The sequence below is a fragment of the Ovis aries genome, chromosome 15, assembly GCF_016772045.2.
Source record: "Ovis aries strain OAR_USU_Benz2616 breed Rambouillet chromosome 15, ARS-UI_Ramb_v3.0, whole genome shotgun sequence".
Classification (NCBI taxonomy): domain Eukaryota; kingdom Metazoa; phylum Chordata; class Mammalia; order Artiodactyla; family Bovidae; genus Ovis; species Ovis aries.
Genome location: NC_056068.1, coordinates 19,956,335 through 19,982,079, shown reverse-complemented (window position 1 = coordinate 19,982,079; position 25,745 = coordinate 19,956,335). Strand labels below are relative to the sequence as shown.

Genomic DNA, 25,745 nt, shown 5'->3' with positions numbered 1-25,745 from the left:
GGAAAATCCCATGGACAGAGGAGCCTGGTAGGCTGCAGTCCACGGGGTCGCAAAGAGTCGGACGTGACTGAGCAACTTCACTTTCACTTTTTCCTTTCATGCGCTGGAGAAGTAAATGGCAACCCACTCCAGTGTTCTTGCCTGGAGAATCCCAGGGACGGGGGAGCCTGGTGGGCTGCTGTCTATGGGGCACACAGAGTCAGACACAACTGAAGTGACTTAGCAGCAGCAGCAGCAACAGATGGTGGGCTGCCGTCTATGGGGTCGCACAGAGTCGGACACGACTGAAGTGACTTAGCAGCAGCAGCAGATGGTGGGCTGCCGTCTATGGGGTCGCACAGAGTCGGACATGACTGAAGCGACTTAGCAGCAGCAGATGCATACTGTCGTTCTAAGGGATTTGTCAAAGGAGATAAAACTGATTTGTCATCTTAAGTTGATACTACCTTAGAAATTAAACTTGTATTAATTGTTAATGGTTGAAATATTTTGCCCTTCCATGTTAATTTGCTTTTTAAAGTGAAACAGCCTGTGTACTCCCTTCAAACCTTGCTGTTTATGCCAGTGGGTGGTTTCAGCTAATCTAAAGAAGGCATGTTCTTGGGTATGGCAGCTGTGCAGTTAACTTGTTTTGTGCTCACATATAATTAATTGTCAGGAGTTCAGTTTAAACGGTCACTGACTATAGTTTTTGTGACCTTAAAATCAATATTTTAATCCAGTGTGTGTATATGTAACAGTGTTGTAGTCCTATATTCTTAACTATATGACTTTTGAATACATCTAAATATAACGAATACTTAAAATATTGATATGCTGTCATTTCTTCTTAGTTGATTTACAGTTAGTACTTAGGTTTCATGTATATATTTTCATATATTAATTTGTAACAACACAGTTTAATTCCTTTTAAGGGCTCAATTAGAGAATGAAAAGAAGAAAAGAGAAATAGCAGAAAAGGAAAAGGAAAGAATAGAACGTGAAAAGGAAGAGCTGATGGAACGTCTGAGGCAAATTGAAGAACAGACAATGAAAGCCCAGAAAGGTAAAAGTTTCTTTTTGATACTGGATTCAAAATTGTTGCTCTGTCATCAGATAATATAGTATTTCTTAATACTATTACATCTTATTTGTCTTTTTTTAAATATATTTTTTAATCAGAGGAAAATTGCTTTACAGTGCCCTACAACTACATGAATCAGCAAAATTGTACATACGTCCCCTCCGTCTTTAGCCTCCCTCCCTTCCCACCACCCCGCCCCTCTAGCCCCTCACAGGGCACCAGGCTGAGCTCCCTGTCTTCCCTAGCTACTCCCCGCAAGCTGTGTATTTGACTCGTGATGGGGTATGTATGTCGATGCTGCTTTCTCTATCCGTCCCACCCTCTCTTTCCCCCACTGTGTCCACAAGTCCATTCTCTACATCCGTGTCTCGATTCCTTCCCTGCAAATAGGTTCATCTGTACCATTCTTCTAGATTCTACATACAGTACAAATTATTATGCCATGTTTGGTTTCCTCTTTCTGACTTAATTCATTCTGTATAACAGGCTTTAGGCTCATCCACATCACTAAAACTGACTCAAATTTGTTCCTTTTTACGGATGACTGATATTCTTTTGTTTTTATGTACCACAGCTTGTTTATCCATTTATCTGTTGAACATCTAGGTTACTTCCGTTTTTTATGTAGACCTCAGTTCAGTTCAGTTTCTCAGTCATGTGTGACTCTTGGCAACCCCATGAACCGCAGCACGCCAGGCCTCCCTGTCCATCACCAACTTCCAGAATCCACCCAAACCCATGTGCATTGAATTGGTGATGCCATCCAACCATCTTATCCTCTGTCGTCCCCTTCTCCTCCTGCCCTCAATCTTTCCCAGCATCAGGGTCTTTTCAGATGAGTCAGCTCTTCACATCAGGTGGCCAAAGTATTGGAGTTTCAACTTCAACATCAGTCCTTCCAATGAACACCCAGGACTGATCTCCTTTAGGATGGACTGGTTGGATCTCCTTGCAGTCCAAGGGACTCTCAAGAGTCTTCTCCAACACCACAGTTCAAAGAAAAGCATCAGTTCTTTGGCGCTCAGCTTTCTTTATAGTCCCACTCTCACATCCGTACATGACCAATGGAAAAACCATAGTCTTGACTAGACAGACCTTTGTTGGCAAAGTAATGTCTCTGCTTTTTAATATGCTATCTAGGTTGGTCATAACTTTCCTTCCAAGGAGTGTCTTTTAAATTCATGGCTGTATTCACCATCTGCAGTGATTTTGGAGCCCCCCAAAATAAAAGTCAGCCACTGTTTTCCACTGTTTCCCCATCTATTTGCCATGAAATGATGGAACCAGATGCCATGATGTTCGTTTTCTTAATGTTGAGCTTTAAGCCAACTTTTTCACTCTCCTCTTTCACTTTCATCAAGAGGCTTTTTAGCTCTTCACTTTCTGCCATAAGGGTGGTGTCATCTGTATATCTGAGGTTATTGATATTTCTCCTGGCAGTCTTGATACCAACTTGTGCTTCCTCCAGCCCAGCGTTTCTCATGATGTACTCTGCATAGAAGTTAAACAAGCAGGGTGACAATATACAGCCTTGACATACTCCTTTTCCTATTTGGAACCAGTCTGTTGTTCCATGTCCAGTTCTAACTGTTGCTTCCTGACCTGAATACAGGTTTCTCAAGAGGCAAGTCAGGTGGTCTGATATTCCCATCTCTTTCAGAATTTTCCACAGTTTTTGTGATCCACACAGTCAAAGGCTTTGGCATAGTCAATAAAGCAGAAATACATGTTTTTCTGGAACGCTCTTGCTTTTGCGATGATCCAGCAGATGTTAGCAATTTGATCTCTGGTTCCGCTGCCTTTTCTAAAACCAGCTTGAGCATCCTGAAGTTCACGGTTCACGTATTGCTAAAGCCTGGCTTGGAGAATTTTAAGCATCATTTTACTAGTGTGTGAGATGAGTGCAATTGTGCGGTAGTTTGAGCATTCTTTGACATTGCCTTTCTTTGGGATTGGGATGAAAACTGACCTTTTCCAGTCCTGTGGCCACTGCTGAGTTTTCCAAATTTGCTGGCATATTGAGTGCAGCACACTCACAGCATCATCTTTCAGGATTTGAATATATATAGACCTAATTCCATTTAATTGCCAATTTAATAGTTAGTGGAATTAAATCATAAACATTTTTAAGGCACATTCACGTATCCAGTGCTCATATATTTGTTTTTCATTTTCTTTAGTACTCAAATATTTTTATATGTTCTTTTATTATACATTACAAATGACTGTGTTAATTTTTTTCTTTGGATTCTCCAGGGTTCCATACACAGAAATACATTTTCAGTGCTTTCTGGCATTTAAACAAAATTTCTTTATGGATATTTGAGTACTATTCTGATTATTTAAACTCTTCTAGAACTCAGTCTCTAGTTTCAGTATATTAAAAAATACACAAGTATATTCAGTATATTAAAAAATATGTAGACATGTTTTGTTTGTTTTTGGTAACATGTTTGAAAGAACCTTCTTCCTAGACAGTAGGTAACCAAAATGTTACATTATATTAATGTTTTATTATTTTAATATCATTTTTATTTGGCTGTGTCAGGTCTTAGCTTTGAGAATGCAGGATCTTCACTTTGTCACGCAGAATCTTTTTTTGTGGTGCATAGACTGTAGTTGTGTTACATGGCATGTGGGATCTTAGTTCCCCAACCAGGGATTGAACTGGCATTCCCTGAATTGCAATTCAGATTCTTAACCACTGGACCATCAGGGAAGTCCCAACTACAATGTATGTTTAGAAGGGCTACATTTATATTTAGCAAGTGTGGTTTATATAAAGTAACTTTATTTTTTTTTAATTTTTAATTTTTTAATTTTTACTTTATTTTACTTTACAATACTGTATTGGTTTTGCCATACATTGACACGAATCCACCATGGGTGTATACAAGCTCCCAATCCTGAATCCCCCTCCCACCTCCCACCCAACATCCTCTCTCTGGGTCATCCCCATGCACCAACCCCAAGCATCCTGTATCGAACATAGACTGGCACTTCGTTTCTTACATGATAGTATACATGTTTCAATGCCATTCTCCCAAATCATCCCACCCTCTCCCTCTCCCTCACAGTCCAAAAGTCCGTTCTATACATCTGTGTCTCTTTTGCTGTCTCGCATACAGGGTCATCATTACCATCTTTCTAAATTCATTGCAGCACTGTTTATAATAGCCAGGACATGGAAACAACCTTGATGTCCATCAGCAGATGAATGGATAAGAAAGCTGTGGTACATATACACAATGGAGTATTACTCAGCCATTAAAAAGAATACATTTGAATCAGTTCTAATGAGATGGATGAAACTGGAGCCGATTATACAGAGTGAAGTAAGCCAGAAAGAAAAACACCAATACAGTATACTGACACATATATATGTAATTTAAAGTAACTTTAGAATAGACAAAAAAGATACTGAGCAAAATAAAATACTGTATTCCTTCTTAAGAGGTAGTACTTGCTTTCCTGATGACTAGTAGAATCAGACATTCAGTTCTGTTGAAAATAGCTATCAGTCTTATTTAAGGTTTATTTTTGCTCCTTGCATCAGCTGATGGTGGGATGATGCTCTTGAGCAGTGGGTAGAATAATTTGCCCAGATGGGTAGCTAAAGGAGGAAGTCACAAAGATTGTTATAAATGTACAAATTGATCATCCCAATTGTAAGATGATTGGAAATAATATTTCTAAGAGAAGAAATAGATTTTTAAAAGCCCTGGGTTTTACTCTGACTCATGAGGAACCATACTTCTCAGAGCTGTAAGAGACCTAGAAACTGTTTAGTTTAAAACCCCGAGGTAGTCAAGAAACTTGTTTGCAGACCATAGCGGAAGGGTAAAACTTGTTTCCTGAATTCTAACTTGATACTGTTTATACCACTCTTGGGCTCCCCTGGTGGCTCAGCTGGTAAAGAATCCTCCTGCAATGTGAGAGACCTGGGTTCGATCTCTGGGTTGGGAAGATCCCCTGGAGAAGGGAATGGCTACCCACTCCAGTATTCTGGCCTGAAGAAGTTCATGGGGGCACAAAGAGTTGGACACAACTGTACAAGTTTCACCCACTCCAGGTGGTTTTTCATCAATTAAAGCAGATATTCACGATGTGCCAACTTTGTGCTGAATTTTAGACAGACAGATACATAGTGTTCATGGGAGTGAAGCCTGTGTGCTTGGTAGAAATGAGATGGATACATAAAAATTTTAATACAGTTAGATAACGTGCTAAGTGCTATGTGAAGAGTGTAAACAATATTTATATTAGAGGAAGAATCTTGGGGAAAAAGCTAGAATGTACTAAAGTGTTTTTTATAGAAGGAAAGTTTAAAGAAATTTATGATACTGCTTTGATTTTAAAAAGAAGATTGAAGGATAGCAGCTTTTCACTTATATAATTACTTTTCTGAGAGAATAGCTATTTACTAAATCTTTCAATCTTATTTAGATGTGTGATAAAAATATTGCTGATTTACATATAGACAAGTACTTAAGTAAGTGAACACTAAAGAATATAAGGAAGATAGAACGCAAGAAAAAATATAGAGCATCCTTGTCAAGACAGTTTCAAATCAGTCATCTTAAGGTGAAGGACATCCAGTTTTGCTTGTTTCCTCTTTTTTTTTTTCCTAATAATAAAGCTTTCCAGGCTGTCCTAAACTCTGCATCAGTTGTCTTGTAATTTATGCTAAGTTCTCATTCAAATGATAAGTAGCTCTAACCATTTCTAAATCATGATATTTAGTAGATAAACTAATAATTTTTTGTTTGAAAAGAAACGTATTTCATTATTGTCGTTTTCTTAAAAATTTTATATTGATGGTATTATTTGAAATTTGAAATGTCACAAATAATTAAACAGAATCATGCTAACAGTTTGCATTGCATATTCATTATTGTTAGATTATTTAGCTTCCTTTGTCATTCTTTAACTATTTTTAAGATAACATTGGTAACTTTATTTGACATATGACAGCCAAACTTGAATTTAGTTTCTGTTCTAAAAAAATACCACATTTCAAAATGAATTTCCACTTTCACAAAAAACAAGCCATAGGAAAGAGTTAGGGGTATAGTGATTTCATTCTGGATACTTGCTATCATAATGACCCATATAACCATGATGGTGTCATCAGTTACCTGGAGCCAAAGTGTGAAGTCCAGTCATCCTTGAGTGCGAAGTCAAGTGAGCCTTAGGAAGCATCACTATGAACAAAGCTAGTGGAGGGGATGAAATTCCAGCTGAGCTATTTCAGATCCTAAAAGATAATGCTGTTAAAGTGCTGTACTCAGTAGGCCAGCAAATTTGGAAAACTCAGCAGTGGCCACAGGACTGAAAGAGGTCAGTTTTCATTCCAATCCAAAAGAAAGGCATTGCCAAAGAATGTTCATACTACGACACAATTGCACCAGTCATTTCACCCATGCAAAGTAATGCTCAAAATTCTCCAAGCTAGGCTTCAGCATCATGTGAACTGAGAAATTCCAGATGTTTGAGCTAGCTTTATCAAATTGCCAACATCCATTGGATCATTGAAAAGCAAGAGAATTCCAGAAAAACATCTACTTCATTGACTGTGCTAAAGCCTTTGACTGTATGGATCACAACAAACTGTGGAAAATACTTCAAAGAGATGGGAATACCAGACCACCCCCTTACCTTCCTCCTGAGAAACCTGTATGCAGGTCAAGAAGCATGGAACCACAGACTAGTTCCAAATTGGGAAAGGAGTACATCAAGGCTGTATATTGTCACCCTGCTTACTAAACTTCTATACAGAGTATATCATGGGAAATGCTGGGCTGGATGAAGCACAAGCTGGAATCAAGATTGCCGGGAGAAATATCAATAAGCTCAGATATGCAGATGACACCACCCTTATGGCAGAAAGTGAAGTGGAATTAAAGACACTCTTGATGAAGTTGAAAGAGGAGAGTGAAAAAGCTGGTTGAAGACTCAACATTCAAAAAACAAAGATCATGGCATCTGGTCCCATCACTTCATGTCAAATAGATGGGGAAACAATGGAAACAGTGACAGACTTTATTTTCTTGGGCTTTAAAATCACTGCAGATGGTGACTGCAGCCATGAAATTAAACGGTGCTTGATCCTTGGAAGAAAAGCTATGACAAATCTAGACAGCATATTAAAAAACAGATTACTTTGCAGACAAAGTTCGGTCTAGTCAAAGCTGTGTTTTTTCCAGTAGTCATGTGTGCATGTGAGAGTTGGACAGTAAAGAAGGCTTAGTGCCAAAGAATTGATGCTTTTGAACTGTGATGTTGGAGAAGACTCTTGAGAGTCCTTTGGACTGCAGGGATACCCAACTATTCCATCCTAAAGGAAATCAGTCCTGAATATTCATTGGAAGGACTGATGCCGAAGCTGACACTCCAGTACTTGGCCATCTTATGCAAAGAGCCGACTCAATAGAGAAGACCCTGATGCTGGGAAAGATTGAAGGCAGGAGGAGAAGTGGACGACAGAGATGATTGGATGGCATCATTGACTCAATGAACATGAGTTTGAGCAAGCTCCAGGAGTTGGTGATGGACAGAGAAGCCTGCAGGGCTACAGTTCAGGGGGTTGCAAAGAGTTGGGCACGATTGAACTACTGAGTAGCAACGACAACTTGTTAAGCACCCAGTACTGTTCTAGGCCGTTTTCTGGCTGTTGGGGATATAGTATTGAACATATAAGATCCCTACACTTGTGTAGCTTACAGTTTATTGAGGAAAGACAGAGTAATAAATGTAACATAATAAAAATCATTTTATGTAGTTCTAAGTGCTGTGAAGGAGATAAATAGGGTAATGTGATAAAAGTAATAGTTGTGAGCAGGAGGGGGTTTATGTATGCATTGTTTACAAATAGAAGTCAAGCTTTAATTCAGATACTAATTTACAGTATGACCATAAGCAAGTCATTTTTAGCCTCTAGATTTCCTTAGGTTCCTAACTTCTAAAATGGAAGTAAATAATTTACTTTACTGATGTTTTTTTCAATATAGTTACAGTAAAAATTTTTTGTTGAAATTTTTTCATAGGTATAATAATGTGCATACCTCTTAGATGTAAGGCTCAGTGGATTTTTATTAAATGAATTTATTTCTGTAACTTCCCAAAACAAGATAAACATTACCTGCCCTCAGGGAACCCCCTATTGTGTCTCCTCCAAGTCAGTTTTTAAGTCCCGAATGTGAGATATCTTTCTGATTTATATCATCATAAAGTTTAGTCTTATTTTTTTTTCAAGTAGCTTTGTTGAGATACAGTTTACATACCACACAACCGTTTGAAGTGTATGAGGTGATAGGTTTTAGTATTATTCACAGGAGTTATGCAGCTGTCGCCAAGATTTTAGAACAATTTCATCACCCCTAAAAGAAGTCCCATACCTGATAGCAGTCACTCCCATTTATTCCCATTTCTCCCTGCTTCCCCACCCCCCATACCTGGGCAGTTACTGATTTAATTTTTTATCTCTATAGACTTTACTGTCCTGGACGTTTCACATAAATGCAGTCATGCAAAACATGGTCTGTTGTGACTTGTGCTGAGCATAATGTTTGCAAGTTTCATCCTGTTTTAGCATCTTTGAAGGACTTCATTGCTGAATAATATTCTATGCATATGATGCTACGTTTTACTTTTTCATCAGTTGTTGAACTTGTGGGTTGTTTCTACCCTTTGACTGTTGTGAATATGCTGCTGTAAACATTTGTGTACAGGTTACTGTGTATCCATATGTGTTCACTTCTTTTTGCTGTAAGCCTGAGAGTGGAGTTGCTGGGCCATATGTTTAACTTTTTGAGGACTTGCCTATCTAATTTCTAAGATAACTGTTTGCCATTAACATTCCTACCAGCAAGACATGTGTTCTCCACATCCTCACCGGCACTTGACAGTGTTTGTCTTTTGGATTATAGTCATCATAAATGGCAGTGATGTGCTGTCTCATTGTGGTTTTGATTTGCGTTTTCCTAATGGCTAATGATGTTGAGCATGTTTCCATATTCTTAGTATCTCTTTGGAAAAAATGTATTTTCAGATTTTCTCTGCAAATCAAGTCTTTTTGTTGTTGAGGTATAAGACTTTTTAAAAATTTCTGTGTAAATCTCATATCTATATCACATATATAATATGCAAATATTTTCTCCTGTGGGTAATCTTTTCATTTTGTTGATGGTATTCTTTGGTTTTAAATTTGGATAAAGTCCAATTTATTATTTATTTTGGGCTGTTATTAGTTGAGTTTTTGGCACAGTATCTTAGAATCATCTTGCCTGTGTTTGAACACATAGAAATTCATGTGTACTTATTTTTGGCTTCTTTTTGCTCAGACTTATGCAGATAGCTGTAATTTTTGTTTTTTTTTTTACATTATTGTATAATATTTGACTGCACGTATTTACCTGTTTATCCATTCTACTGGTGATAGACATTGGGGATATTTCCTGTTTGAAGCTATTATAAAATCAGGCTGCTATGAGCATTCTTGAAAATAGTAGTTGGTGTACTTACCCACTAATTTGTTGAGTGTACACACCTGGAATTGTGAGTGGACCTGCAGGATCACAGCTGTAACGAGCTATTGTAGATACTGCCATCAGTTTCCCAAAGTGGTTGTGTCAATTTTCATTCCTCCCAGTGCTCTACATCTTCATCGTTACATCCCCCACTCATTATTGTCGGGATTTCTTTTTTGTTTGTTTAGCCATTCTAGTGAATACAGTTAGTACAATGTATTTCCTTGATGACTGATGACTTTGAGTGCCTTAGCAAATCCTTATAGCTCTCTCTGAAGTGCCTTTTCACTTGTTGTGCCCATTCAAAAAAAACATTGAATTTTCTTCTTTTTCCTATTGATCTATTGATCCTATTAATCATGTAAAGGAAATCTTTACATGTATTAATTATTAAAAAAAAAATCTGTCCATGGTATACCTTTTTACTCTCTTAATGGTTGGTGTCTTTTAATGAAAAGACAGTCAACTTTAAGCTCTGTTTATAACTCTTTTTCCTTATGATTATGAATGTGTTATTATTTACTATTCTTCACTATTTCTAGAAATTTTGTTTGACCTTTTACATTTCGGTCCGTAGTCCATATATGTGACTTTTGTAAGGGTCAAGGTTTATTTTTTACCCACATGTATTTCTAACTGACCTAGATCCATTTGTTGCTAAGACTTTGTACCATATGTAGCATCACCTTTGTCACAAATCCAGAAGTTTCTATGTATAAATCTATTGCTAGACTTTGTTCCACCTATTAGTTTACCTGTTGAACTGCCAGTGCCACAGAGTTCATTTACTAGTTGTATCTAAAAAGATTTTTAACTCATGTGTCTCATAAATAAGTCATAGGTATACAGTAAAATGGTAGGAAGCATGTTTCAGAGTAAGGTGACTCTTGGGCTGCCATGTTACTTTATCTTTAATCTTTTATGGTATTAGTTGTTAATGGTTACATGTTATATGCTTTTATAATCCTGAGGTTGAGAAATGGAAAATATTAATTACTTGAAAAACATTATTAGAGAGCCATTTAGTTTATAAGAAGACATCTAATGTCTACAGAAGAGTTTAATATCTGCCAAGATTAGGGTCTTCCATTGAAGTCAACAATCTGAATATGCTGCTGTTTCACAAAATAAACCCTCTCCTCCCAAGGTATTGTGAGGTGATGCACATCCTGGTTCATTCCTAGGTTGGTAGTTTTCTCTTTGCTATATTAACTATTCCTTTCCTCCAATCTTCTGTGACCTCCCATTCTAGTTATTTGCAGTACTTTTTTGAAGAGAGAGCTCCTGGAGAAGATAGTCTGGAAATGGAAACTCCAGGAGAGGAAGATCAGCTGTTGAAATGTTTTTGCTGCAAACTTCTGTGGCTTGAGGATGTGATAACAGTTTTTGAATGTGATGAAAGCTCCATAACTCTGATTTATCTTCTAAGTTGGCACTTAAAATCATGCTTTTCTGTTAAGTTCTCCACCACTGCCCCTGTGTGTGTGTGTGTGTGTGTGTGTGTGTGTGTGTGTGTGTGTATACATTTTTTTTTTCTTTCAGATTTTCTCCCTTTAATGTTTCCTTTTCAGGCACAGGAGGAGCTTAACACAGTCTTCACATTTAAAGTTCTGCTGTTTGTTTGGTGGTTATAAATGTTTTATCTTTTTCGAGATGGCTTCTTTTTTCTCCTTTAATGCATGATTCTAGTGTGTGGCTCACTGTTTTGCTAAAATAAAATTAGCAGTGTGTTTAGTCTCTGTTAAAGAGCTGAGTGTTTAGCTGGTTGTCTTTATGAAGCAATTGTAGATGGTGAGCCTAAAGGTAAAGGTGGTATGGAGTTTCTAGAAGGTAGTAAAGGAAAGACTATATTCATAGTCATAAGAAAAAGGGTGGTAAATTGAACTTTTATAGTTACAAATGGGACTCTGGCCCTTGGCATCTTTGCAGAGGGTTTTTTGGACTTCTGAAAATCCATTTCTGCATTATTGCCAGTGTTTGTCTGGCTTTTGAAATTTTCCTCGTGCTTTGCTTTTTTTCCAGGTTCTCCTAGATGAGCAGTATCAGTCATAGTCCTTTTAATGACCTTGCTTGTTAACTCCAATGTCTAGCTAATTTATGGGTCTATTCTGTAGTCTGTTTTCCCTTTTTAGGGTGGAGGAGGGGATTTTAAAGGGCCTCGTTTGGTCCTATCTGGTATGCCTGGTAGTTTTGATTAGATGCATGACACTGTATGTGAAAAAGTTATAGAGACTTTAGATGGTGTTATTTTCCTTCAGGGCTGGTGAGGGAGGGAAGTGGTGTTACTCAGTTATATCTGACTCTTTGCAACCCCATGGACTGTAGCCCATCAGGCTCCTCCATGGGATTCTCCAGGCAAGAATACTGAAGTGGATTGCCATTCCCTTTTCCAGGGGATCTTCTCAACCCAGGGATTGAACCCAGGTCTCCTGCACTGCTGGCATATTCTTTACCATCTGAGCCACCAAGAAAGGCCTACATTTTTTTTAGAGAGGATTTAATTTCCTTGTGACAGACAGAATGTGCAGGTCACTCGAGGAAGTTGTGCTGGGTTTCAGGCTTTGTTAAGGTTGGTCTCTTTCTAGTTTTACTGCTAGTCTGTAGCCATTTGGAGGCATCATCTGAAAGACAGTTCTATGATCTTAAAGGGCCTTGAATCCAGCCTTTGATTCCCAAACTGCAAGAGAGTGTTAATCTCTCAGATCAGCTCTTTGCACTCTTACAGCTACTTTTTACTTGTTTCTGTAGTATTTGAGCCCATATGTGTACATTTTAGGAGTTGGCAAATATCTTGAGGGGAAATAACACGCAGATTTTGAGACTTTTATACTTATTTCTTTTCAGGATCTTGTCCTTTTAAGTCTTGGATGCTTTTGCAGTTTCAGAGTCTAGATCCCTGTTTTCTCAGCTTGATAGAATATTGCAGGCTCTGCCTTTATTCCACTCTGCTAGGACTATTATATACCATTTTTTAATATAAAATAAGCAAGCACATGATATACACACAAAGATATGCTTTTCTTGCCACTTGTTTCTTAAACAAATTGCACCTTGCTGTTTTCAATTAATGTAATCTTGAAAGTCCATATGTATTCAGATATCTTCCTTACTTTTTTACAATAACACAATACTTCATTGTGTAGATGTAGTACAGATACTTTAAAATTGCTTTTTCAGCGAGTAATTTATGATCATATTCTTTTTCTGTGATTTCTAAGAATTTTAATAATAAGACTTTTGCTTTTGTTTTATAATATCAATAGTATTAGTTCTTTCTCCAGTGTAAAAATAAACTATTGCCCTAGACTGGAAAGAGGAAGAAAAAATATATATACTCCTTCTGAGATTTTTTTTTATTAGTACATTTTTTACTTATAACTGTTGTAATTTTATAGTTTCCCATCTTTGCCCTTGGGGTAACATTAGAGATCATTTGGCTTGTAAAGTCTTAGACTTGTCAAAATCAAATGGTACTTGTATTCAAACCTGGTTAAGAAGAGAAACTCACAAATTTTATTAGCTTGAACTTAGAATAACTTTCCTGGTCTACTCCTAATTTAACTTCCATAACCATCTACATCAGTATGCTGTGTACTATTAGTGAGAGAAACAATTTATTCTGGGAACTTTCCCCCTTCATCCTGAAAGAGCTGAGATTCTAAAAGAAGCCAGATTCCTTGGCTTCCCACTTGCCAGATCCTCAAAAATTGTAGGTTCTAGATTTTTATGACCCAGATGGGTAAAAACATTGATGTTATTCACTTTCCCTATCTAATCCTTCTCCTCAAGCACTTCTAACTTGATCCAAGGTCTGGAGGGATGTTTGTTTCATAGAAATATTCTCTTCTCTTTTTTTGGCTGTGTCACGTGGCCAGTGGGATCCTAGTTCCCTCCATCAGGGCTTGAACCTGGGGCCAAGGCAGTTAGAGCGCTGAGCCCTAGCTATTGGACTGCCAGGGAACTTCTGAAATATTCTAATTCATGGGTTCACAAACTCCTTCTATAAAGGGTTGGATAGTAAATATTTCAGGCTTTGCAGGCCACATGATCTGTTACAGCTTTCAACTCTTCCACTGCAGTATGAAAGCAGTCATATAGAATACCTAATGAGTGAGGGTGTGAGTTCCAGTAAAACTTCAGTTACAAAAACAAGATATTGGGTTGGGTTTGATCACTGAGTTGTAGTTTACAAATTACACTTCACTGGAGGGGAAAGCAGGAGGATCTTTGTGAGATGTATGGCACTTCAAAATCTTACTTTCTAGAAGAGGCTAGAGTAGATTTGAAGTTTTCAGTTAATTTCTCAACGTTTAAAAAATTAGACTTCTGTGTAATTCTTAATATACCACAAAGCAATCATTGCTTTATCTCCTGTTCCTCAAATTAATACTTACTACAAAAAAAAAAAAAAAACTGATAGAAAATAAAGAATACTGGGAAATATTTATTTTGAAAGTTAACTTTGTAACCCAGACTTATTTTTCATTATTGTATCATAGTACAGAAAGAATTTGTATTATGAGAGAAAGCTTTGTTTTCATTTGTAAACTTTTCTAATTGTTTACTTTTTTAGAAGAAGGATAAAGTCATGAACTTTGTAAGCTTTATTTTATATGTCAGTCAACCAGATAGAATATTATAATAAGAGTTAGAGAGGTTAGCTAGCTCTGATGTCTAAGTTTTAGAAGACAAATACTAAAATGAATTAATTCTAGAATTTAGCTTCAGTAACATCCTTTTTTACATACATTTCATCTTTATAGCCAAATAGCCACATAGAATTTTTCACTTTAGAGTTTAAAGTCATTTTTCTTCCCAATCTTCTCAAACCCTCCCAAGTCTTAACTGCTACTGCTGCTGCTAAGTCACTTCAGTTGTGTCCGACTCTGTGCGACCCCATAGACAGCAGCCTACCAGGCCCCCCCATCCCTGGGATTCTCCAGGCAAGAACACTGGAGTGGGTTGCCATTTCCTTCTCCGATGCATGAAAGCGAAAAGTGAAAGTGAAGTTGCTCAGTCGAATCCGACTCTTAGCGACCCCATGGACTGCAGCCTACCAGGCTCCTCCATCCATGGGGTTTTCCAGGCAAGAGTACTGGAGTGGGGTGCCATTGCTTTCTCCCAAGTCTTAACTGTAGTTACTTAAATTAGTTCTGACCAAAAACAGCAAACATAAGAACAGTAAGGTGATTTGTATGTGACAGTTAGATTTCATACCTTTTGACTTATAGATGTTTAGGTTTCCCTCTTTTCTAAAGTATACAGAATGGGAGAGTCATCCTTTGTAGGACATTGCACCCATCTTCGTAGATGACATTCTGTTGTCTTCTGTCACAGATGTCCTTGCTACTTAACATAGATTGTCAGAATAATATTTAAAATTAGTACTTTCAAATTGATTTAAACTCTTGGCTTTATGCTAGTAATATTTTCCTTTCTCACTCAGCTCGTTAGAATAAGAGAATTAACTTTATGATCTGTATACTTAAGGATTAAAATTCATCTCATTCATCACCAAATGCTAGTTTCTTATCTTCCTGCTTGAGGAATGGATGTGTACTAATAATTCAGAATTTTCAGGAATTCATACAATCTACATCAAAATTTCTATTTGAGTCATTAAGTATTGTTTTCAGTCTTAATGTCTTGGGTTTACTTATCTAATACTTAGTTTAGATAAGTAAAAATTTCCACAAGTTTTAAAGTGTGCTATTTTATAGATTTTTAAAAATAGATAGCAGTTTGTTTGGTCAAAACTTTGGAGAGGGAACTTCCTTGTTGGTCCAGTGGTAAAGCATAGAATCTGCCTTCCAATGTAGGGGACATGGGTTCGATCCCTGGTCAGGGAACTGAGATCCCACATGCCACGAGGCAGCTAAACCTGGACGCCACAGCTAGAGAGCCTGAGCCCTGCAACTCCTGAGCCCAAGTCCTGTAGGCTCCTGTGCTGCAACTCGAGGAAGCCCACATGCCACGAGTACCCAGCATGAATGAAATAAAAACTTCAAAAGAGCGATATATCTTTTCTCAAAAAAGTCTGGAGAGAGCATTTGTTTTTTTTTGAATTTTCATTGAATTGCAATTGATTTACAGTGTTATGTTAGTTTTAGGTGTATTGCAGAGTGAATCAGTTATACATATATCCCCTCTTTTTGTTCTTAAAGATTCTTTTTAACATATAGTCCATTACACAGTATTGAATTGAGTACCCTGTGCTATACAGCAAGTTCTTATTTATCTGTTTTATGTATAATAGTATGTATATGTCAGTCCCAATACCTCCCTCCACCCCCATCCCCTGGTAACCATAAGTTTGTTTTCTACATCTGTGAGTTTACTTCTGTTTTGGAAATATGTTTGTTTGTACCCTTTTGTTTAGATTCCACATATAAGCAATATCATATGATATGTGTTTTTCTCTGACTTACGTCACTCAGTCCGACAGTCTCTGGTCCACCATATTGCTGCAGATGGTATTATTTTGTTCTTTTGATGGCCGAGTAATATTTCATTGTGTGGACGTACCACGTCTTCTCTATCCATTCCTCTGTCTGTGGACATTTAGGTTGCTTCTGTGTCTTGGCTGTTGTAAATAGTGCTGCAGCGAACATTGGGGGGCATATATATTTTTAAATTATGGCTTTCTCTTGGTATATGCCCAGGAGTGGGATTTTGGGGTCATATGATAGTTCTGTTTTTAGTTTTTTGAGAAACTTCCATACTGTTCTCCATAGTAGCTGAACCAGTTTTTACATTCCCACCAACAGTGTAGGAGGGTTCTCTTTTGGAGAGAATATTTTTAAAAAATAAAATAAAGAATATGTTTCTAGAGTTAGGGTAGAACTTGAGTTATAAAGAATTTTCATTTCTTTGCATTTTTGGAGTGTAAATAGAGTTTTAAAATGTATTAGGCCTTTTTCAAGTTAAAAACGAGGTGTATGTTCATTTAAAGATGTGCTAATTTTTAAAAACTTTACAGATTATATTCCTTGCTACTGTTTCAGCTTCTTTTCATAATGAGAAAATTAGAATTAATCATTGTTTTGGGGGATATATATATTTGACAGAACTGGAAGAACAGACTCGAAAAGCTCTAGAATTGGACCAGGAACGAAAACGAGCCAAAGAAGAGGCAGAAAGGCTTGAAAAGGAGCGTCGAGCTGCTGAAGAGGCCAAGTCTGCTCTAGCGAAACAGGCTGCTGACCAGATGAAGAATCAGGAGCAGCTGGTAAGGGGACCTGAGTTCTATTGGGGAAAAAGAAAAATTCAGGCAAAAGCATGGATAAAATCTGTCCCACAATTTCAGACTGTATATTCTGTGAACACAAATGCATCGTCCCATACTCAGTAGCTCAATCATGTCCAGCTCTTTGCGACCCTTTGGACTATAACCTGCCTGGCTCCTCTGTCTATGGGATTCTCCAGGCAAGAATACTGGAGTGGGTTGCCATCTCCTCCTCCAAGGGATCTTCCCGACCCAGGGGTTGAACTGGCGCATCTCCCTTGTCTCCTGCCTGGCAGGTGGACTCCTTCATTACTGAGCCACCTGAACACAAAGCCCTCTGAACACAAAGGTGTTGGTTAAATGTGTTTTCAGCTCTCCTCGCTATGGTATATGTGCACTCACTGCAAAGACATATATCTTTGTGAAAGTGAAAGTCATTCAGTCGTGTCTGACTCTTCATGATCTCATGGACTATCCAGTCCATGGAATTCTCCAGGCCAGAATACTGGAGTAGGTAGCCATTCCTTTCTCCAGGGAATCTTCCCAGCCCTGGGATTGAACCCAGATCTCCTTCATTGCAGGTAGATTCTTTACCAGCTGAGCCACCAGGGAAGCTGAAACATGAACTCCTAAAATACATTCAAATACCTTTTTATTTGAATGTATTTTAAAGCAGTAAGTAGAACAACAAAGAAACATGAAAACCATGAAGTAAATGAACCATTTTCTGTATTCAGACAGGAATACCTGTCATCATAAAGGTAGTATAAGTGTAAAAATAGACAGTTTGGAGGTTGCAGTATTTATTTACTGTAATAAATAAATGATCAGTATTGTGCAGCCACTGCCAGAAGTGTGTTGTACCCAAAATCAACAGTAAAAATTTTGTTTGCCAATGAGGACTAATAAGAAAATAAGTTCAGATAATGGAAACTGAAAAAAAGAAAAGAAAGAAAGAAAAAACTTCTGTAAAATTGGGTATACTATACTTTCTTTAAAGCAAACCAAAGATCCAAGTAACTTAATGACAGAGTTCAGAAATGAGCCTAAACTGTTTATTTCTTCTTTTAAAAAGAAACCTAGAAATAAAACCGTAAAAGATACATAGAGCTTGTAGCTAACAAAGGATTCTGATCCCTTAGATTTTATATAAGCTACTGGCATGTTTTGCTTTAGATAAATTGCCATTATGTATATTCTAAATTTTATAAGATAATCATAAGTTAACTATAAGATGGGTCATGATTGGATTTTTTTGTGTGTATTTACTAGACCTGCAAATGATGAGTATGCATGACACCTAGAAGAATTGGAATTTAAATATTGGTTTAGGCATTTCCTTTCTGTATGTCTTTGGGTCTTTCTGAGCCTCAGATCCCTCCCTTTGATCTAATAAGGAGTCAAATGAGATTATTTGACAAAGTGCTATAAAAAGCATTATATAAAGTTTTTTCTTTTTTTTCCTTCTGTAAGCATTAGCAAATACTTTATTGACAGAAGTTAAAAAGTAGCTCCTAGGTTCTTATTATGAAAACAGGAGTAACTTTGTGTATATAGAATAATAAAAAAGTCTCACTTTGTCTCCTTATGAGCTTATAATACAAATAAGATTTTTAAACAGAAGGCTCTATGAGAAACATATAAAAAGAGTCCATGTTGGAATTCCCTGGCAATCCAGTGGTTAGGACTTTGCACTTTCATTGCAGTGGGCGTGGGTTCTGTCCTTGGTGGGGAAACTAAAATCTTAAAAGCCACATGACGTGGCCAAAAAAGAAAAAAACAGTTCATGTGTATTAAAGCTTTTTTGACTTAAATTATTGAAACTCTGTTATGTTTTTTTAGTATTGGCAATTGTTTCATTTATTTTAGGCAGCAGAACTTGCCGAATTCACTGCCAAGATTGCACTTCTAGAGGAAGCCAAGAAGAAAAAGGAAGAGGAGGCTACTGAGTGGCAACACAAAGTAATCATTTGTTCATCACTGTCATTTACCGAACACCTATTTTGTACCCAGCATATACTGAACTTATAGAGATTAAGATACAGTCATGATTTAGAGGGGAAGAGAGACCACTGTGTGAATGTGTACATATTGTAGTTTAATATTAATCTAGTGATAAAAGCTAATAAGTACTTTGAGAACACAGAAGTGTTAGTTTCTTTAGGAATGAGGCAGGTGTTGGGGACACCCACCCTTAAAAGTTTAAGCTGGCTCTTGAATGACATTCAGTTTGGGGGTAGAAAAGATGGGGACTGAAGAGATAGTCATTCCAGATTGTAGGAATTGAATGAGCATAGGAAGAATCTGATTTCAGGAACTTTGAGAGTTGAGGCTAGAAAGTTAGAGAAGTCATTAAGCTGTGAAAGGCTTTAAGTAAACGCCCTGCTCAGAGGAAAGATGTTGGGAAGTATCTGTAGACTTTGGGCTCTGAAGATTTCAAAACACATTTGTAACATGATGAAGCATGGTTTTATAAAAACAGCTTAGCAGTCAGAATGATGGATGGATTACGATAGTGGGCAGGATTACTTACAAGCTAATGACTCACTAAGGATGTGGCATTGAGAAAAGAGAGGGACAGGAATTGTTGAAGGACATTTTTTGATAGACTCAAAGGGGCATGGCAACCAATTGATTGGCTATAAGGTTGAATTAGAAGAATGTAATCAAAATGATACTGATATTTCGGAGTTCCTAAGTATGTGAAACCACTGTTGTCTGAAATGGCAAAAAATGTGAAAAATTAGGCTTTACTTGGAAGGGTGGGGAATATAAGGTAGGATTTAATTCAGACTTTAAACTTTTAAATGAAACTATAATAATTATTTTTTACACTCAAAGGTATATAATTCTGTGACTTTTCTACAACATGTACTTATAACATGTACTTATTAGCTAAAATGGTTTTCTTTCACTCTTAAATTTTCTTTGTAGCACTTTGGGTTTCATAGGAGAGTTTTTTATATTGAGAGTTATGTATATATGTACATGTTGTTGTTTAGTTGCTAAGTCGTGTCTGACTCTTTTGTGACCCCATGGATGGTAGCCTTCCAGGCTCCGCTGTCCATGGGATTCCCCAGGCAAGAATACTGGAGTGGGTTGCTATTTCCTTCTTCAGGGCATCTTCCAGACTCAGAGATCGAACTCACATCTCCTGCATTGGCAGGCAACGTGGGAAGCCCATATATGTACATAGAACTCCACAAAAGTGAAAGCACTGTTAACTTATGTTAACTCTTCCTTTATTAGAATTGTATCCCTCTTAGGAATGATTGATGAACTTCAGGGACACATAAACTTATAAAAATAATGTATCACAGAAACACATCCTGTGAATTATAGAAATCAGAAAATGCATGTAAAAAAAAAAATCACAGTCCCACAAACTAGGATCAGTATTTTAACATCGCAGTGCATATCCTTCCAGGATCTTTTCCTATGTGCATATGTGTGGTGGTGGTGTTGAGTCACTGAGTTTTGCCCCGATGCTTTGCAACCCCATGGACTGCAGCATGCTAGACTCCTCTCCCCTCCCCTATTTCCGGGAATTTGCTTCAGTTCATGTCCATTGAATCGGTGATGCTATGTAACTATCTCATCCTGTGCTGTCCCCTTCTCCTTCTGCCCTCGGTCTTTCCCAGCATCATGGGCTTTCCAATGAGTTGGCTATTCCCATCAGGTGCCCAGAGTATTGGAGCTTCAGCATCAGCCCTTGCAATGAATATTCAGGTTTGATCTCCTTGCTGGACTTGCAGGATCTTCTCCAGCACCACAATTTGAAAGCATCAGTTCTACAGCTGTCAACTTTCTTTATGGTTCAACTCTGACATCTGTACATGACTACTGGAAAAATCATAACTGACTACACAGACCTTTGTTGACAAAATGATATCTCTGTTTTTTAATATGCTGTCTAGGTTTCTCATAGCTCTCCTTCCAGAAAGCTAGGCATCTTAATTTCATGGCTGCAGTCATCATCCCCAGGGATTTTGGAGCCCAAGAAAATAAACTCTGTCTCTGCTTCCATTTTTTCACCTTCTGTTTGCCATGAAGTGATGGAACTGGATGCCATGATCTTAGTTTCTTAAATGTTGAGTTTTAAGCCAGCTTTTTCACTCTCCTCTCTCACCCTCTATATGAGGCTCTTTAGTTCCTCTTCATTTTCTGCCATTAGAGTGGTGTCATCTGCATATCTGAGGTTGTTGATATTTCTCTGGCAGTCTTGATTCCAGCTTGTGATTCATCCAGCCTGGCATTTCACATGATATGTGCTGCATACAAGTTAAAATAAGCAGGGTGACAGTATACAGCCTTGTTGTACTCCTTTCCCAATTTTGAACCAGTCCGTTGTTCCATGTGTGGTTCTAACTTCTTGTCCTGCATACAGGTTTCTCAGTAGACAGGTAAGGTGATCTGGTATTCCCATCTCCAAGAATTTTTCAGTTTGTTATGATACACACAATCAAAGGCTTTAGCATAGTCAATGAAACAGAAGTAGATATTTTTCTGGAATTCTTTTGCTTTCTCCATGATCCAGTTAATGTTGGCAGTTTGATCTCTAGTTCCTCTGCCTTTTTGAAACCCAGCTTGTATATCTGGAAGTTCTTGGTTCATGTACTGCTGAAGCCTAGCTTGAAGGATTTTGAGCATTACTTTGCTAGCATGTGTAATGAGTGCAGTTGTGTGGTAGTTTATACATTCTTTGTCATTGCCCTTCTTTGGGATTGTAATGAAAACTGACCTTTTCCAGTCCTGTGGCCACTGCTGAGTTTTCCAAATTTGCTGACATATTGAATGTATGTATGTGTATACATATACATTGGTATTGCTGAAGAATTGATGCTTTTGAACTCTGATGCTTTTGCACTGTCATGCTGAAGAAGACTCTTGAGAGTCCCTTGGACAGCAAGGAGATCAAGCCGGTCAATCTTAGAGGAAATCAACCCTGAATATTCATAGGAAGGACTGATGCTGAAGCTGAAGCTCCAGTATTTTGGCCACCTGATGCAAAAAGCCAACTCATTGGAAAAGACCCAGAATGCATGGAAAGATTGGAGGCAGGAGAAAAGGGTGACAGAGGATGAGATGGTTGGATGGTATCACCGATGCAATGGACATGAACTTGGGCAAACTCTGGGAGATAGTGAGGGACAAGGAAACCTGGTGTGCTGCAGCCCATGGAGTTGCAAAAAGTTGGACATGACTTGGTGACTGAACAACAGCAGTACAGTTGTATGTCCAGAGTGAGCTCATGCTGTACATACTGTTCCATTTGAGTCAGTTTTCATCTCATCTTAGACTATATTCAAAAGTTTTCCATTTAGATATAATTGACATATAATGTATTTTCAGGTGTATAATATGGTTCGGTATTTGTATCTGTTGTGAAATGATCATCATGGTAAGTCTTATTAACATCCATCATCATATAGCTACAGAAATTTTCATCTTGTAATGTAAACTTTTAAGATTTGATTTCTTAGCACCTGTGAAATATAGAGTATATTATTAACTATAGTCCATGTTAGTCCATATAATGCTGTACATTATATCCCCATGACTCATTTATTCTATACATGGGAGTTTCTACTTTTTGATTCCCTTCTCCCATTCCTCTTCCACTTTTGTTTCTGGTAACCATTGGTCTGTTCTTTGTATCTGTAAGCTCAGTTGTTTTGTTTTGTGTGTTTTTTGATTTTTTAGATTCCACATATAAGTGAGGTAATTTAGTTTCTCTGTGTGACTTATGTTACTTGGCATAATACCCTCAAGGTCCATCTGTGTTGTTGCAAATGGCAATATTTTCTTTTTATAGCTGAATAATATTCCACTGTATATGTGTACTGGATGGAAATCCAATATCTTAAGATTTTGGAAATCCAAAATCTTAATATTTGAACATATTGTCTTTATATTTATATTTGCATTGTATGGGGACTTCCGTGGTGGCTCAGCAATAAAGAATCTGCCCTCAATGCAGGAGACTTGGGTTTAATCCTTGGGTCAGGAAGATACCCTGGAGAAGGAAATGGCAACCCACTCCAGTAATTCTTGCATGGACACTCCTACAGACAGAGGAGTGAGGAGTCTTGCAAGCTTCCGTCCATGGGGTTGCAAAGAGCCAGACACGACTTAGTGATGAAAGAACAGCAATACAATATTGGACACTTAGGTTTCTTCCCTATCTTGGCTGTTGTGTAAATAAAGCTGCAGTGAACATATTGAGGGTATGCATGTATCTTTTTGAGTTAGCGTTTTGTTCCTGTGGATAAGTACTTAGAAGTAGAATAGCTGGATTATATATAGTAGTTCTGTTTTAAATTTTTTAAGGGATCTTCATACTCTTTTCCACAGTGGCTACTCCAGTTTACATTCCCAGTGAAGGTGAACAAGTGTTCCCTTTTTTCCGCATCCTACCAACACTAATTATTTTCTTGTATTTTTGATAGTAGCCATTCTTACAGGTATGATGTGTTATCTCATTGTGGTTTTGATTTGCATTTCCCTGATGATTAATGAAGTTGAATATCTTTCTGTGTGCCTGTTGGCCATCTCTGTCTTCTTTAGAAAAAAATGTCTGTTTATATCATTTGCTCATTAAAAAAAAATACTATTAGGGTTGGTTTTTTTTTTTTTTCTGTTGAGATGTATGAATTCTTCACATATTTTGGGTATTAACACCTTATCAGACCTATAATTCACATATATTTTCTCCCATTTTGTATCTTGCCTCTTCATATTCTTGATATATCTATATGTATGTGTGTATGTATATATAGATATAGATAAATATATATTGCTTTGCAAAGCCTTTTGGTTTAAAGTTGTCCCACTTGTTTGTTTTTGTTTGTATTGCTTTTGCTTTTGGTGTTAAATCCAAAAATTTATCACCAAGACCTATATCAAGGCACTTACTGTCTATATATTCTTGAAAAGTTTTATGGTTTCAGGTCCTGTGTTCAAGTTTTTTGATCCGTGTTGGGTTGATATTTCTCTGTCGTGTGTACAGTAGGCGTCCAGCTTCATCCTTTTGCATGTGGCTGTCTAGTTTCCCTTCCCTAATCTATATTCTTGGCTGCTTTGTTGTAAGTTAATTAACCATATATGCGTGGGTATATTTCTGAGCACACAGTATTCAGAGTTCACCCAAAAAGTCTATTTGTGCTAATTTGCCAAGCCAGTGTCCAGAGTAGGACTTTGCATTGCATCTGTTTGCTCTCTTTTAGTAGGGCAGTTCTTCTTTTTGTGATACTGATTTATTAAAAGGATCCACATTGTCCTTCCTTCTTTATTTTTCTAGTTTCCTTATGATGTCATTCAGCTTGTCTTTTTTCCTTCAGTATTCTTGTAAGCTGAAAGATAAATCTAAAAGCTTGAAGGATTCAAGTTAAAAGTTTCTGGCTATGATGCCTTATAAGTGAAATTTTCATATAATTTACTATCCAAACTGGAACACTTTTTGAGAGTGTAAGGGAGTGTTGTTAATAATACACCAGGACTTTTCCAGGCAACCCAGCATGGTATAATTACTCAGACAGTTGGTGATGTTCGATATTTCCTGTTGCATTATATCAGAAGACACTTAATATCTGATTGGCCCACCATTAGTTATTTTAATTGATCATGGGATTAGAGTAATAACAGTCTTATTCTTCCCATGTCTGATTATATTTTATCATAGCTAAAATGTATCTATAACATGTGAATTTCTTTGTCATTATACCTATATCCATTTTCTCATCAACCATTTGTACAATTTTAGCAGCAATTGATAATCCTTGCTAGAATTAACAGTTTTATTAGGATTTGCACAGTGGTGTCTTTAATTCTGAAAATAAGCTTCTATCACTGGGGCTTGTTTTTATTATCTTGACATATAGAAAGAAAGGATGACTTGATTCTTTTAATTACTGGTTTTCAAGGTAAGTTGCTGATAAGCTTATTTTTTCTGTTTAGGCTTTTGCAGCCCAGGAAGACTTGGAAAAGACCAAAGAAGAGTTAAAGACTGTGATGTCTGCCCCGCCTCCGCCACCACCAGTCATTCCTCCGACAGAAAATGAACACGATGAGCATGATGAGAATAATGCTGAGGCTAGCGCTGAGTTATCAAATGATGGGGTGATGAACCATAGAAGTGAGGAGGAACGTGTGACAGAAACACAGAAAAATGAACGTGTTAAAAAGCAACTTCAGGTATTTAAATTTGCAGTTTGTATGCGCATTTAAATATAGTTTGCATTTCCCCCATTTGTTAAATCAAACTTACTAAAAAGGAATACTTGATTTTTGGAAGCGTTTGGCTCTAGCTGGCCTTGTGGTTGGTTTGTAAATGCTTGGCCTACAGGCATATTATTTTTTCCGTTGTATGTCCTTGTTACCAGATGTTTGTTAGCCTTGTGTAGAGACCTTAATTAGTAAGTTATTATTTAATTATAACTTTTAACCTAATGTTAATACTGTGTTTAAGAAGCAAACTTTGTTTTTAAACAGTATACATATAAAGCAATGATAATTTAAAAGACTACCTGTAAAACATTACAGAATCTTAATTTTTTGTTCAAATTTTATAATGGCAAAAGATCAGCTTATTAAATGCATAATTAGGTCAAAATAGTAAATTTTAGTAGTATTATGCCCATTGGAGAACTTGCTAAAATAAGTTCTCTAATTTTTAAATTGTGAAATTTTAAATATTAATATGAAAAATGAGGTGATAGTGGTAATATTATCCTTTTGGAGAAAGTTTCTCTCATGGTATAGATTTTAGATCTTACGGTAACACAAACCATAATGGCTACATTGAACCTTTTTAAGTCATTTCAGGTATTAGATGAGAAGGTTAAGGAAATTTAGAATAACACACAAATCATAGTTGCAGAGTATAGAAATGAAAGGCCATGGATATTCCTTTCTAACCACTATCCCCCAC

General features: G+C 37.2%; 1 protein-coding gene across 2 annotated transcripts in view; it reads left to right on the top strand.

The window, feature by feature from the left end:
- The window catches only part of RDX (radixin), a 98,561-nt gene that overhangs the window by 52,955 nt on the left and 19,861 nt on the right, over positions 1–25,745 (top strand). For both annotated transcript variants that reach the window (XM_015100904.3, XM_015100903.3), the window contains exons 10-13: positions 915–1,045; positions 16,659–16,819; positions 18,686–18,778; positions 24,773–25,009. In XM_015100904.3, coding sequence (XP_014956390.1) covers positions 915–1,045; positions 16,659–16,819; positions 18,686–18,778; positions 24,773–25,009 — 622 coding nt within the window. The remainder of the gene's footprint in view (positions 1–914; positions 1,046–16,658; positions 16,820–18,685; positions 18,779–24,772; positions 25,010–25,745) is intronic.